The sequence below is a fragment of the Alosa sapidissima genome, chromosome 4 (assembly GCF_018492685.1).
Source record: "Alosa sapidissima isolate fAloSap1 chromosome 4, fAloSap1.pri, whole genome shotgun sequence".
Lineage (NCBI taxonomy): Eukaryota > Metazoa > Chordata > Actinopteri > Clupeiformes > Clupeidae > Alosa > Alosa sapidissima.
In genome coordinates, this window is record NC_055960.1 from 21983438 (window position 1) to 21999674 (window position 16237).

General features: G+C 45.0%; 1 protein-coding gene across 2 annotated transcripts in view; it reads left to right on the forward strand.

Annotated features, from left to right (window-relative positions):
* Window positions 1-16237, forward strand: part of megf6b (multiple EGF-like-domains 6b) — a 103909-nt gene that overhangs the window by 11664 nt on the left and 76008 nt on the right. For both annotated transcript variants that reach the window (XM_042088401.1, XM_042088402.1), the window contains exons 3-4: window positions 321-430; window positions 14945-15049. In XM_042088401.1, the coding sequence (XP_041944335.1) occupies window positions 321-430; window positions 14945-15049 (215 nt within the window). The remainder of the gene's footprint in view (window positions 1-320; window positions 431-14944; window positions 15050-16237) is intronic.

The following is a 16237-nucleotide window of genomic DNA, read 5'->3' on the forward strand; positions in this document are numbered from 1 at the left end:
TTGTTCAGGGTTCTGAAATTAGAGTCATGAGTCATGCACTAAATAGGCCTGGATTGTCATTACATTCTACTGTCTTGATTTAACTATCTACAGAACCAAGTGTGTATTTCTACTCAAATGTCCTTCTATATGTTGTCCATGAGTTTTCATGTAAATGCACAAATGTGTAGGTACACATACCCAAACACTGCAAAGGCCAAAGACAATATATCAGCCTGTTTGGACATTGAGTCACATTGTGTCTAGTCTTGCATGTGTAAATAACTGAGTTGGTATGGATCTAATCACTTAATGATCCATGGTTCTCTGTCTGTCTACAGAACTGCCTACTACACAGCCTACAGACAGGTGTACCGTCAGGACTACCAGACAGTGTATAAGTGCTGCCCTGGATGGTCCCAGCTCAACGGCGAGGCCGGCTGCCTCTATCGTAAGTGTCTCACCCTCTTCTCCTCAGATAGCGCTCACCAGCCTGCCAGTGTGTGTGGTGGTCAGTCACGTTCACGCATTTACTGTTATCAGGTGATGAAATTCTTTGTTGAAGTTGCGGGAGTGATTCTGACAAGTGTGTTTATATAAATTAGTTCCATTTTGGTGTTCTTGATGTGGGTTTTTCTACTTTTAATGAAGTAGGTTGTTGCCAAGGCGGTGTGTGTTGTTGAGAAGTGTTTTCACTATAAATGTCGAACTTGAATGTCAACCAGTGCAACAAGAAGTGCAAATGATGTTGCACGTGTTAATGTCCAAAGCAGCTTCTTTGACAGGAATGGCACTCTATCAGTCAAGTACTTCCTGTGCCTCGCGGTCACTGACCTAGTGACCTCAGGTCATCTATCAGTTTATGTAGAGGAGGTCAAAAATGAGGATCACAGATACTGGTCGAGGGTCGACTCAGGAGACACATGGTTTTGATCAAACGCAGAGGCGGAGCCCCCAGACTCTTTGCCGGATTGTGGACTGAAACACTCGTAAAGATTAAAGGTGATGCTGCCTCTTTATGACGTTTTCGGCAGTTCAGCTAGCACTTCAGAGCAGCTCCTTTAGATTCGGTCCCTAGAGTTTTAGTGTCCTAGACCTAGACCAGGACTGATGGCCAAAAGTGCCTGGCTGTGGAGATGGGACCTTTTTTTTTTCAGGGAGGTACCCCAAACAGACGACAGAGACGTGGAATTTATGTGTGTGTGACAATGAGCGACTGACAGATGAATGGCGAGGGGGGGGGGTATGGCATTCCCATGCACTTAAACAGGCTTCTTGTTGAACACTCTGAGCTTATGTCTTACAAGGAACTGCTGCAATCCTCAGTGAAGGCTGTCACGCATGGCTTTGTGTGCTTTACGATTTTTCCATAAAAGAGAGGGGGTTGCTTGTAAAAATGCTGAGTGAGTGGATGGGTTTGCAGTTATGCTTCAAATAGCAGAGGAGACTGGAGTGGAAATGGATTGGGATGGACTTGGCCAAAGACCCCGTGGCTAAACCTTGGCTAGACTAGGGCCTTGAGCCAGATCTCTTTGATACTCCTGTTGTCCGACCCCCTTCGGTCTGTCTGCCGCTGTGCAGTATTTAGGGTGTGTGATGGACGTGAGCAGTCATGCCAAAGGTTAAAGAGCAGTATGGAGGCTCAGAGTGTTCTTACCCACGTACCCTTCTCTGGCCCAGGAGGCCTGGTCGGCCAGTGGCACCGCCCGTTGGCCCTGAGTTGGTGCGAGTGATGGTGCCAAGTGGAGGCCGGCACAGTAACCTGGACTCAACCCTGACCTCCTGTGGGCAGTGCCAGCCTGTTATTCAGATGAAATGCACACTGGTTATAAACATTTATCAGCCTTAGCTGCATGGATACATTTAACACTGGTGTTTTTTGAGGCCACTCAAGGGGATGGACTGCTAGATGAATGTGAGGAGAATTTTCCTGCAGGCAGTGATTATAATTAAGCATACAATGGATTATAATTAAGAATTGGGCCTTTAACTTGTTATGTACAGCGGGGAAAATAAGTATTGAACGCGTCAACATTTTTTTCAGTAAGTATACTTCCAGTAAGGCTATTCGCATGAAATTTTCACCGGACATTAGTATTAACTTAGGTAATCCACACATATATAAAAACCCAAACAATAATGTCTAAAAGTAGTGTTCCCTGACTTCAATTCAATTGAACAGTTAACTAAAGATCAGGATTCACAAGAGGGACCCCTGAAATCTTCAATATTTAAGGACTATCTGTTTAAAAGAATGGGCCAAACTCACACCAGAATACTATGACTGATTAGTTTCGTCATACAGGAAATGCCTTGAAGCTGTCATAACGAATAAAGGCTTTTCCACAAAGTATTTAAGAAATTTCAGCAGGCGTGTTCAATACTTTTTTCCTGTGTCATTCCACTTTATTACACATAACTCTACCTATGGACATTAATGTTTGGATTTTTTTATATGAGTGGATTATCTGAGTTAATACTAATGTCTGGTGAAAATGTCATGCAAATAGCCTCATTGGAAGTATACTTACTGAAAAAAATGTTGACGTGTCCAATACTTATTTTCCCCGCTGTACATATCCACATATTCAATATTAATTTTGTTCACAGCAGTTATTTCATCATGAAAAGTACTATTTGATGAGGTTCTTGAAGTCAAGTTCTAGAAGCTTGCAGTGATTCCACACACTAATAGCCAAACTCTATTTTATTTCGTTGCATTGGACCGTGTGCTTTATTCTCTTAGGGATAATCCTTAGGAAAGACATTTTTTCCGCATGGCTGTAACTTCTCGAGATGTGTGAATGAGAGGTATCACCTTCTCAGTGTGTCGCCCTCTTCAAAACTCCCATGTGACGCTTTGATGGCCCAGCGGAGGCCATGCTGGAGTTGTGTAGACCCACTGACCCAGGTCACTGTATAGCATATTGTGTCGAAGAGAACAGAGGGACCCATTGGTGGCATCCAGCGGATGGATGGGCAGGCAAGGCCGAGGCTTATCCCCATATAGAGGGCGTCCAGCTGAGATCCTCCTGATTGGATTTTATGGGGCCTGGGTCCAGCTTGCATAGCTTACATACCGCGGGGCAGTACCCCCTGACGGACCATGCCTCTGTTCGTCCGCTCCGCTGTGAACTGTCCTTGTGCTTTATCTTGGCGCTGGATAGAGCTTCCTAAGTTTCCCAGCCCAGGAGCCACGGTGCTCTCACTGAGATGGAACAGAGCCCGGGGACCTGGGACCACCCCTGGTGTACTGCTCCCTGAGCTAGATGCTGCCAGGGGGTAGAAGGCCTGGAGGATGTAAGAGGGATATGTGCAGGTGTGTGTGTGTGTGTGTGTGTGTGTGTGTGTGTGTGTGTGTGTGTGTGTGTGTGTGTGTGTGTGTGCGCGTTGGGCATATGTGCTTGAGAGCCAGACAGACAGACAGGTCATCTGAGAAGCAGACAGGAAGTCCAGAGAAAGAGCAGGACAAGAGTGAATAGCAGGGAAGAGTTGGAGAGAATAAATGATTGGAAGGAGACAGACTGACAGACAGACAGACAGACTGAAAGAGGGAGAGAGGGAGAGAAGAAAGCTAGAAAAAAGAGAGCAGAGAGAGAGAGAGAGAGAGAGATACACAGTGAGAGAGAGAGATTCTCCTGGTTGTGCTTTTCAGCAGGCTCTCATTACCGGTGCCAGTGTTATCCTCAAAGACGTCTTTGTCTGCAGGAGAAGGTTATACTATTAAATTATACTGGCAGGCAGAGGGCTGTCTACCCAGAAGTCCTAAGCTCCCTGGTTTGTGTCTAAACACACCAAAAGCCTCGATGCACATTCCCCGTGCATCGCCCGAAATCTCCTGGAGTCAGGGCTTTACGTTTTTGTTTTTTTCTTATGTGACACTGCCTGGTCTCCTCAGTTTGTGTATTTGTGTGTGTGTTTGTGTGTGTGTGTGTGTGTGTGTGTGTGTGTGTGTGTGTGTGTGTGTGTGTGTGTGTGTGTGTGTGTGTGTGTGTGTGTGTGTGTGTGTGTGTGTGTATGGATACGCATGCGGTTTGGAAGAGTGGCTTTTATCTTGTGAAACTTAAGCCGCAGCAGCACTTTGAAACGGGACGAGCTAATCACTCTTTTCTCTGACCCATTTAGCAGAGATAAAGCCAGGATGAAGGAGACTTGCGGGGCGAATCCCCCCAGTGCTCGCGCTCACTTAGAGATGCGCTATCTGCACTGTTGCCGCTGCCGCGGCTCATTCAACACTGGCCAATCTGGGCCGCGGGGGTGTGTGACATCCAAGACAACAGAGCCCCTCTCTGGTGGCGACGGAGGGAGATAAAGATACAATGTCTCCGTAAAGTGACCTCATCCCGAGAATTGAGAGCGTATTGTGGAATTGTTGTTTGCACATTGTCGGGTTTGTGTTTGATCATGTATATCACCTCGGCAACAACTTCCCTTGCTCTGTTCTCTCTCTCTCTCTCTCTCTCTCTCTCTCTCTCTCTCTCTCTCTTTCTCTTTCTCTCTATTGAACTCACCTTGTTTCTCTTCTCTTTCAGTCACTAACTCACTCTGATAGTTCTTTCTTTATTCTCTCTTTCTTTTTTAATTCTTTCTTTCCTTTTCTCTCTCAACAAATCAGTTTTCTTTTGTAGGCTTACCTTCCTGTACCATTCTGTTCAGCAACTATCTCGTTATCATTTTCTCAATCTTCCCTTGTTCCCCTCTCTCTCTCTTTCTCGTCCAGCTGTTATCTCTCACGTTACTGTACGTACTTGCCAACTCAAACTCTACATTTGTTTAAGTTCTCTGTCTTTTTGTAAATGATATACTCATCACTGTATTCCAGTGAATAATGTCCACTGTAAGTCCTCTGGTTATTTTCACAGTGAAGTTGTGTATGTTTAAAGTATCTTATACAGATGCATCACGTAGTCTCAACAATAGATAAAGGAAGAATGATGCTCATGTGGAAAACACAGGAATTCACAAAATGTTCCGCCTTTATTGAATAACAATAGATTCTGGAGTTCATAGCCATCACTGGAGTCTGCAAGGGAACACCCAGTCATTTGGTTATTGTAGGCCTACTCATGCAGAAAATAAATGTTTGGTGTGTGATTATTTTATCCCAAAATATATGGAAATGTTTTGTTAAATATGCAGAGACAAATGTCTGCTGCCTGGTCCTTTATCACTAACAAGCACCCAAAAAACATCATCAATGAACTCAGGATAGGGTCAAGATCTCATTTTGCTCCAGTGTTTGACAAAGAAAGAGGAAAGAGCTGATTGGAAAAGCATGGACCTGGCTTGATGGAACAAGTGCATTTTAGGTATCCTCTTTGTGTCTGTGAAGGGCAGCCAATTGACTTGATGACTCCTCTGACTGATTCTGTGCTGTGGAGAGGAGAGGAGCTCTTGTCTGGCTAGCCGCTCCCTGTGTGCCCGGACGTCCGTCCACTTTAGCAGCACACTCGAGTGGCCTCTCCAGTCGACACACAATGACTGGTCAGCTCCAGGGTTACTGAAAAAAAAGGCAGCAGAGTTGATTGATCACAACAATGGGATGGCTATGAAATGAGGAAGGGGTGTTCTGTGTGTGTGTGTGTGTGTGTGTGTGTGTGTGTGTGTGTGTGTGTGTGTGTGTGTGCAGTTGTGGGTGGGGGTTCTGAAAAGTGGAGACAATGTCTTGACCAGTTTGTAGCTCTTGTTAACCCCTGAATGGGAGAACTGGTGCTATTGTGGGGACTCAAATCGCCAGGGCGGAAATCGTAGAGCCAGAGCAGCCCAAGCAGCCCGGGCCATGAGCTTGAAGTCCATCTCTGGGTGGTCTGCCAGCCCGACCCGGCCCGCCGGTATGTTTGTGTGTGTGTGTGTGTGTGTGTGTGTGTGTGTGTGTGTGTGTGTGTCTTAGGTGGCCCTACAGAAGCTCTGTCCTGCCATCGCACAATGCCAGTGCTGCAGAGTTACTGCAAGGCTGTTAATTTTAACGTCACTAACAAACAGTGAGGATGAGCCGGGGTGACCTGACCCCTGTAGGGCTGCTGCTGGGTGGTTTGCGGTGGAAACTTTAGGAGGATGTAAATCAGCCTCCTGTGCTGGGTGGTGCTGAGTGGAGCTAGCGGAGTGGAGCGGAGTGGAGCATCTAATGAGTTTGGGCCTGTGCCCGCCTCCTCACTCCCTCCCTGGCTAGTGACCACCCAAATCGTTTATTTGTTTCTCTTGCCATGTTGGCATCCAGGCCACTGCCAAAAGACAACCCCCCCCCCCCCCCACCCACACACACACACACACACACCTCTTGGGATTTTCCCATTCCGTGGAATCTCACCATTATCATATCTCACCTGACAGCACTTTGAAAGTTGCCTGTACTCAAATATAAACATTTCAATTGCAAATGACAGAGACACTTTCTTTCAATGTGTAATTATACCTGCACGGGCAACCTAAGAGCACAGCCGTCACCTTACGGTGTTTCAGTGGTGAGAAACCATTAGTGGAAGAGCTGTCTTACCCTGGGTTTAGCATCGGCAGCCTTTTATTTGCCACATTCCTCTGCGGAGCTTAACATGATTTGCAGCTTGAAATACAGTGTTGCCCTTTTCGCATGCGTGATTGTAGCCCACCAATTACAGAGAGCTTCACATACTCTAGCTGTAGGGCTCTCATAGGTCAACTCACATGGCCTGATGCATCACTAGTAAGGTTGGGTATCATTTGGTTTTTATCCGATACCAGTGCTAAATCAATACTTTTAAAACGGTGCCAGTGCCAAAATGGTGCCTGAACCGGTACTTTGTTTTTTACAATAAAATGATTTAAGCATGTTTCGGTGCCCAACCCTAATCACTAGGGATTCACCTCAAGGTCAAGGGTTCAATTCAATTCCCACTGGACTCGAATACTAATAGTATAGATACCCGGTGTCTGCAGACTGCAGAAGGGGATCCTTAAAAGGACTGAATTTAATATTTTGAGTGGGAAAATCATTAAATATTTATTACTGCCATAAATGGTGGCTCAGTACAATTTTGAGTGATATTCTGTTGAGTGTCATGTTAGCAACAGTGAAGGTTGTCTAGTTGGATTAGTTATTTTTGGAAATTATCCTAATATTGATAAGACACCTGATTTTGCTATGAAGCAAATATATACGGCTCAAAAAAATTAAAGGGACACTTCAATCATACACTGGATCGGTACTCTGACACTGTTTGGCTCTGAGCACAAGTAAAACTTTTGAGGCGAGTGTTTTATTTTGCAAGATCTGTCAGACATTCTGTGAATGTAGTTTGAGAATGGAGAAAAGGGTGGAAGGTAAAATCTTTACTCTGGAATGGCTTTAGCTGTGAGTTAAGGAGTGTAAAATGTCCTGACTCTTGGAGAAGTTGAGCTGTGAAAGGCTATGCTGACTTTTGGTTGAGTTTAGCCGTTAGTGCTAAATTATAAGGTTCTAACATTATCTTTGTTCTCATGGGATGTTCTGATGACAGTCAAGTTTTCAGGGCCCCCCCCCCCCCCCCTCCCCATCCTTCACCCCACTGCCCCTCCTTCAATGGGAGGCATTAATCCCGTGAGAGGAGTCGTCTGCGGAGGCGATCCCACGGACGGACGGGGTGAGGGAGAGTCTTAGCCCATTCGCTTCGCTGCGCCGCTTCTTGGGGGAAGAGATTATTTCAGGGCAGATTATCAGGCGTGAGGGAGCAAAGAGTGGCCTGGGCCGGCGGGAATGGATCTGGTTAGCTGCCAGACCCTCTGTGGCTCACACCTCTATTGGTGGAAACAGGGCTGTCCTGAGATCAGTGGAAGATCACTGAACCCTCTGTCATGATGTTTCTATGGACAACCATCTGATATTAGGTTTGCCCTTTAGTGCATCAGGAATGAGGTAAACGACAGCAAATTGATTGAAGGTGACAATGCAAACAAATTGACTACAAATTAGAGGAAAACGATCAAATTTTCATGCTCTGGGTGTGAGAGCAGAAAGAACCATGCACTGTTCCAGCCAATCAAAACATTGCTTCAGGAGCACAGAAGGCAGGAGTGTCATTTGATTGGCTGTTGAACTCAAATATCAGTAACCTTTTGCCAGAAATGCACCTTTGATGAAGCTGACATGTACATGTTTATGTTTCCATGTGAGTGAGTTTTGTAGAGAGATGTGGGCATGGCTTATTAGCTCTCAGGGGCGCGTCATTTGAAGCCTTCTAACATCCAGATCTCACGAGGAATCTGTGAATAGTGTGAATTCAACTCCGCTCAGCTCAGTGACACTGAACTCAGTTCAACTCAGGCCCATAATCACTGACCCCATGTCCACTTCCTATTCCGACTCAAACATCCCAATGCAAGCCTGTGGGGATTGACACATTCCCATCACAGATGATCTATAAACCAGGACTGATAGATATACTGAAGACTGATTCTACCCCTCTCAATTAGTTCTGATATCTCAGAGGATGTCCACATGTGGTTTGGAAGTTGCCCCCCCCCCCCCCAACCAATGCTCACAAGACTTGTTCACATCTGATTTCGTGACTGGGGTAAAAATCATGTAATTTAATCCCGCTGTGGCTAGTCAGGAGGTTGGTCACAGCGCTGGACAGACAGAGAGGTCACCATTCAACAGGCACGCGCAGCTGGGGGTGATGTCACTGTCACTGGGATGTTTTGTGGTGTCGGAAAAAGTGATCCTTTGAACCGACATCCAATCCCATTCCTGGGATTGTCGGAGCGCTCGTTGCTGTTGGCAGTCCAGCGTGTTGATCGTGAGCAGAGCGCAGATTCCTGCTACTTTCCCCACTGTCACCACACTTCCTATGAGGATGAACTGATTAGGGGAAGTGATGCGATTGCCTTGCAACACTTTTTCATGCCATAAAAAAGAGTTGGAAGTTGGAAGCATTGCTTTGCAAGCATTGCAAATGTTTTTTTTTCAACTTTGAATTAGCAGTTTGTTCCTGTGGTCCAGTTGTGTGTCAGTTCACTGTGTGTGTCCTCGCAGTTCAGTTCAGTTCAGTTCAGTTCAGAGAGCAGCTGACTCGGGAGCGGATCTGGCCCATTTCCGGTCAGGCTGGCCAGAATCTGGAGCCACATCAGGCCCACATCAGGGCTACATCTGCTCAAAGGTCAGCTGCTGTGTGTGTGTTTGTGTGTGTGTGTGTGTGGTGTGTGTGTGTGTGTGTGTGTGTGTGTGTGTGTGTGTGTTTGTGGCTAATGATGCGTTGTACTGCCCGTGAGCGGGGCGGATGGCCTGGACCTGTTGTTGTGGGTCATGGTGACACAGCATTCTTCGGCTGACATCGCCCACATGCAGGGGCCAGACCAGGTGTGAGGGGCCACGGCCAGACTGCAATCACAGAGGTGACCCGCGGGGGGGGGGGGGGGGACAGGTTTCTCACACCAAAGCAAACATTTGCTCTGTTTTTCACACTTTTTCTCTCTCTTTCACTATCTATCTATATATCTATCTATCTATCTATCTATCTATCTGTCTATCTATCTATCTATCTATCTATCTATCTATATATATATATATGTCTATATGAACTCCCCCTATTACCGTCGGTCCCATATTTCCGCCGTCTTGCGTGTATGTGTCACTTAATCTCCATTTCTATAAACCAAGACGATGGATTCCTAAATAAACGCAAGCACCCACACCATAGATGTATCCAAATTAGCTATGTACCAAAAATGACATTTTACCGTGACTTGAAGAGCTGTAAACAGTGTTGTAAGGCTGCGTGTAAACATTCGCTTGGAGCTCCAGTGGAATTTTAATTTCATGACAAGAATTCTAGTCTAACACAAGTCTAACCGTTCATGTGCCGTTGAAACGGTGTAAATAGGCGACCCATCAGGCCAGCACTATAACTCCGAGCGTGGTAAACAAAATCAGATATTTCAGGCAGTAAATGCTCCCATTAAGAACCAAACCAGATTTTGTTCAAATCTACACACCTACCTGGCTACTGAAAAATGTAAGGTTCATTTAACAAATGTTATTTTGAAGTGTTAAAAACATTGTTGTTTTAGAATTTCCGAACAAAAGTGGTGATAATTGGGGGTGTTATGATATCTATCTAGCTTTCATTTTCTCTTTTCATTTTTATCTCTATATCCTCTCTTCATCTCCTTGTTTTTTTTCTTTTTTCTTTATTTTCCTCTGTCTCTTGAGCTTGCTTTAATTACTATTTCTAATTCTGTCTCTTTCTTTCGGCACCTTTCTTTTTCTCCCTCTCCCACCCCCTTTCTTGGTCTTGTTTCTGGCCAATGCTATAATAGGATTTAAGTTTTTAGTTTTCCCACCTTTGCATGATCTGAGAGCTATCCGGTTGCACTGTACTGAGTGACGAGATTATTTGATTTGTTTGATAAGGTTAGACTCATCACATATGTTAGTGCTTCCCTTGTGTTCATGTTTCATGAGGATTGAGGAATTTCACATGGCAGTCTGTGTTTTTGCACTGTGGCTTGCACTGCAGTTGAGCTGTGGGAAAGTATTCCTATAAAGGACACCTGTATTCATATGAGGAAATCCAAACAAAAGGGAAAAAAACATCTCTAGTTTATCACATAGATTTGGCATTAGTATTTTCATAGTGGAGTTTGTATTTCTAAAAACTAGTTTTTGACTCTTTCTACTTAATCCTCTGTTCATTTTTGCCCATGTGTGAAGTGTGCTGTGTCTGTGTGTGTGTGTGTGTGTGTGTGCGTGTGTGTGTGTGTGTGTGTGTGTGTGTGTGTGTGTGTGTGTGTGTGTGTGTGTGAGTGTGTGTGTGTGTGTGTGTGTGTGTGTGTGTGTGTGTGTGTGTGTGTGAGGAATGGGGATTGTGGAAGATAGTGGTGGGAAAGTGATGCTTGTGTAATTGGTGTAGGGATTAGGTGAACAGAAAAATGCAGATGGCCTCCTCTTTTTCCACCTCTCATTCTCTACCTCTCTCTCCCTCCATCCCTCCCTCTCCCTCTCTTTCTTTCTCTACACCCCCCTGCCTGGCCTGCAGTCTCAGGCTTATCTTCCCAGGAGTGCTGGGAAGAGAGCAACATTGAATACCTCTACAGATTAATCTAAAACACACACGCACGCACACACACGCACGCACGCACGCACGCACGCACACACACACATAGAGACAAAGACACACATAGAGACAAAGACACACATATACCACACGCATACACATGCACAGAGAAAAAGAGAGAGGGGGGGGGGGGGGGGGGTTGCTGTCCACACATTTCCTCACACGTGGGTAGTACATACCAATGTTCTTAGAAATTAAGACACACACACACACACACTTTTCTGGAGAATATCATATTAGGTGCTGACAAGCCAATAGCGTGACAGATCAAACAGACATTTACTACAGACATACACACTCACATGAATACACACATGCCCTTACAAACAAATTTACAAAGGGTTAGTGAGGTCTGTTGGAGGCTGTCTGATGCACACACCAACACACACATATTTCTACTAGAGATGCACCGATATGAAATTTTAGGGCTGATAACGATAACCGATATTTATTGGTTTGTTGTGGCCGATACCGATACGATAACCGATAATATTACTCTTGAAAAAAATTTGTGAAAAGTGATTTGGGGAAAGCATTTAATAAGCATAATTTTATTGCAGTAATTTTACCTACCACCAAATGATGGACAGAACTCATAATAGTCCTCAATAGTACGGCAGTCAACAAGATAACAGTAGCCTAGCCCTACAGTATGTGTGGCTCCTAGTGAACCTGACGTCAGTGAATTGCAAGTGAGTGGCTAGAGAGTTTGAATCGTTTTAGGACTAAACGCTCATAAACGGCTCAGCTTGGAATAAGCTACAGTATAGCGACCAAATCAGAGTTTGTGAGGGAAACTTAGGTTTAGTTTTAACTGCGGGTAACTGAATAAAGCTGCAACTCCTCAGACTGTATCTTATGTCCGTCTACTCTGTTGCGCACAACCTGCTGCAGCAGAAATGAAAGGCGTTAGCCCCGAAGGTTTTAATAACTTATTATGATGACTTGTCTGGAACTGAAGCACGAATGGTTAGCATATTTCTAGGTAATAATACAAAACCCAAGCTAAAGTAATGCAAATATAATACTAAAACACAACTTAGAACTAGGCCTACTTATGTACTCGTCCCACTAACGAGTTTGTTTATTTGTTTCCCCGACCAGCGCGGTAAAGTGCAAACACACCAGCACAAGACGGCTCTAGATAGGGCTGAGCTCCGCTCTGTTAAGGTTAAATGGCGGATCATTCACGAGAGGATTTTGAGATGCACAGATTCCCAAATTAATGCATATCCACAGATTTTCTTAGAGTGGTGAAATACATTCACACCGCTGACATTATATTGAGGAAAAAGTATAGCCAACTAAGCTCAAGTAGGCTAGCTCAGTGTAGCCAGACGGATCTTACGTAGGCCTAAATTAGGACTTTAAAAAATATCGGCGCAAATTATCGGCCAGAATTCTGTTATCGGACCGATAATAATATTTTTATTTTTTCACTTATCGGCTAATAATATATCGGCCGCCGATATATCGTGCATCCCTAATTTCTACATATGCACTCTGATGTATTCACTTACATGCAAACACACAGATGCTCCTGCAGGCATCCTGTGTTTGTGTTTGTGTCTGCATGTGTGTGTGTGTGTGTGTGTGTGTCTGTGTGTATCTGCGTATGCATGGGTATACGTTTGTATATGTAAATGTGTCTTTGTGTGTGTGTGTGTGTGTGTGTGTGTGTGTGTGTGTGCGTGCGTGCGCATGTGTACAAGTGTATCTGCAAATGGATTGGTGTGTGTGTGTGTGTGTGTGCGCGTGCGCGCATGTGTACGAGTGTCGAGTGTATCTGCAAATGGATTGGTGTGTGTGTGTGTGTGTATATGTGTGTGTGTGTGTATGAGTGTATCTGCAAATGGATTAGTGTGTGTGTGTGTGTGTGTGTGTGTGTGTGTGTGTGTGTGTGTGTGTGTGTGTGTGCGCGCGAGCGCACGTGCATGTGTACGAGTGTCGAGTGTCGAGTGTATCTGCAAATGTGTGAGTGAGTGAGTGTGTGTGTGTGTGTGTGTGTGTGTGTGTGTGTGGAATGTGATGGCTGCACACTCCGACGCTGTCTCCTCTCCAGCTGTCTCTTTGTTTGTTTGGCTCTTCTGCTTTGCCAGAAGTTCACACCTTTAAAAGGAATACCGATACTCTGCCAGGCATCAGCCTGCACGTGCAGTCCATACCATGAGGAGGTGTGTAAAGGTGAATTTATATAGGGGTGAGTGTCACTTGACAAAATGTTTTTGTCCGCAAGGGCTTTGTTGTACATCAGAACATTTGAAAAAGCACAGACATTGTTGTGTACTCTGATTGGATAGCAACTAAGAGTTCTATGTTGGAGTGTTGTCATGGTCATGGTTTGCGGCTGTGTTTATTCTCGTTTCCTAAATGAGATGTGACGCTTGAAAATATAAACAGGCATTAGTACGTTGTCATACCAGTTATCATATTAACTAGATAATGTTCTATTTGATGTTTTACCGCTGGAGAAGGACTATGAAAACCTACAGCACTGCACCATCTGTTGATAAGACTTTGACACATGTTGCCTGGACTATAAATTAGCTTTAAGGTGAAAGCTCTGCCTGCCTGCCTGCCTGCCTGTTCCACGTATGTGTGAGGTGAAATGTCTTCCTGTGGGTAGCGTCCATGCGATGTGTGTGAAAGGTCATTTTTCTATTAGACGATGAATAGGCTGGACCGACCCTGCGGCTCGGGTCCCTGTGCCAACCTGAACACACAGTGCGTGGCTGCAAAATGCCGTTCCACATTGCTGCACCCTCTGCAGCAGGCTTGGCCCAGAACTTACCCTTGACCGGCCTGGATCCGGCCTTGATCAGGGACAGATCCAGCTGAACTGTAGCAGGTAAAGGTCAGATCCATAGCAGAGTGAAGTGCTCTACTCCCTGCCATGCTGTCTGAATTGTATACTTAGCGGAGCCATGCATCAGATGTATATGAGGACCAGCACTGCTAATGAGGCACTGTGCTATTAAACTGTATGCGTTGATTTGCAGTCTATCCTTAGGTCTCACCTGGGTTATCAAAAGCTGCAGAGACTGTTGTTTTAATCCCTTGACAGCAGTATCACTTCTGTGTCTTCATACTTCACTGATAGTCGGCGGGTCTAGTTTCAGGCTGATTGAGCGTTGGCCCGGCTCCCCTTTCTCCAGGATAAACAGAGTAACCAGTACAGCTGATGGGTATCACTGATCACAGGGAGATCCTCTTCTTCTTCCTCCTCCTCCTCCTCTTCTTCCTCCTCTTCTTTTGATTCTGCACTTTTCTTTTTCTGCCTTTGGGCTTGGCTCAAAGCCCAGAGAGAGGCTTCATCTTAGCCGGCTAGCCTGGTGTGTGTGTGTGTGTACAGTGTGTATGTACAGTATGTGTGTGTGTGTGTGAACGTGTGTGCAAGGAGTCTTACTGTGTATGTGTGTGTGTGTGTGTGTGTGTGTGTGTGTGTGTGTGTGTGTACCTATGCCTGTGCCTGTATGTGATACTTTGTCAGTGTCAGTAGGTCATCAGGTCCCATGTGCTATCAGGTGCTGAGGCGGCTGTGATAAGAGCAGGTGATGAATGGGGAAGATGATCACATGTTGTGATGGTCAGATCGGCCAGGTGTTTGCTCTCCTCTGATCACTCGTTCGTTCTCTCCTTCTCTGTCTTTATTTCTTTGAGCTGCTGTTTTCTTTCTGTCTCTACCTATCTCTCCCTTTTCTTTTTCTTTTTTCTCTCTTTCTTTCTTTCTTTCTTTCTTTCTTTCTTTCTCTAAGTTGAAGTTCCTGAGAGACTTGATTCTGAACTTGATTTTCAACATTTTTAGACAGAGATGTTTTAAAAAGTAAAAGACTTCTCTCTGTGTGCCTGTCGTTGTCTCGGTCATCCCCTCATCTCCCTCGTTTTCTCTCCTCTTCCAGCGGTCTGCAGTTATGGCGTGTGCTTTAATGGCGGCGTGTGTCGAGTGGGTTCGGCCCAGCTCTGTGACTGTGCTGCGGGCTTCACTGGGGCCAGTTGCCAATATGGTGAGTACCCACTTTATTTATTTCACCATTCACACACACACACTCACACACACACACACACACACACACACACACACACACACACACACACACACACACATACACACACATACACACACACTCATTCAGATGAGAGGTAAATTATGGATCATTTAATTTTATAGCAGCAACCAACTCTCACTTTCCCTTCACTTCTTCATGATGACAGCATCGCAGACATCATGCCAGTAACACTCCCATGTATCATTAGTGTTAGTAAAAGGCAGCATGCAATGGTGAATGGTAGGGATTAATGCTTCAGGTGGATACCTGGTGCGTTTGCCTCCTGAGCAGGATGCATCCAACTGGAAAACTTCAAACGAGTCCAGGAAAGTGCAAGTGCTGCCATGTTTGCCCCATATTTCTCCTCAGCGGTTGCGGTGCATTAAGCCAGGTGATGGCCCTCATTAGGTCTAACACCCGGTGGTAGAGGTATGCTGGCCAATGAGAAGCCAGTGAGAGGGAGCCCAGATGGTGGACATAAAACACAGAGAGGACTCCCACAGTCTGAGCACAGACCTTACAGTGCACGTTAAGTGGGCTTGCACTAGCTGAAACACAGTTAGCTAAAGCAGACCTGCCCACTTGAATCTCTGTTTTAGCCTATGCAGTCTCCTATAGCATGCAGTCATTGGATGAAGCTGTAGAACTGGATGCATCAATAGGCTGGCTATACAGCGGGGGAAATAAGTATTGAACACGTTACATTTTTTTTCAGTATATACTTCCAGTGAGGCTATTTGCCTGACATTTTCACCAGACATTTTAACACAGGTAATCCTTTTTTCCTGTGTCATCCCACTTTAATACACATAACTCTACTTATGGACTTTAATGTTTTGTTTTTTTTAAATACAGTGTTTCCCATACATTGACTTATTTGTGGCGGCCCACCACAATATCAACATTGACCACCACACAATGATTTTCCAGGTTGTACTAAATTGTGCTTAAATCTGGTTAGCATCATAACCACGCTGTGCTAATTTGTTAAAAACTGTTGTATTCAAGTCAATTCTGCAAACCAACCACCACAAATAGAATTCAATTCTGTGGGAAACACTGAAATATGTGTGGATTGCCTGAGTAAATACTAATGTCTGGTGAAAATGTCATGCAAATAGCCTCACTGAAAATATATTCTTACTT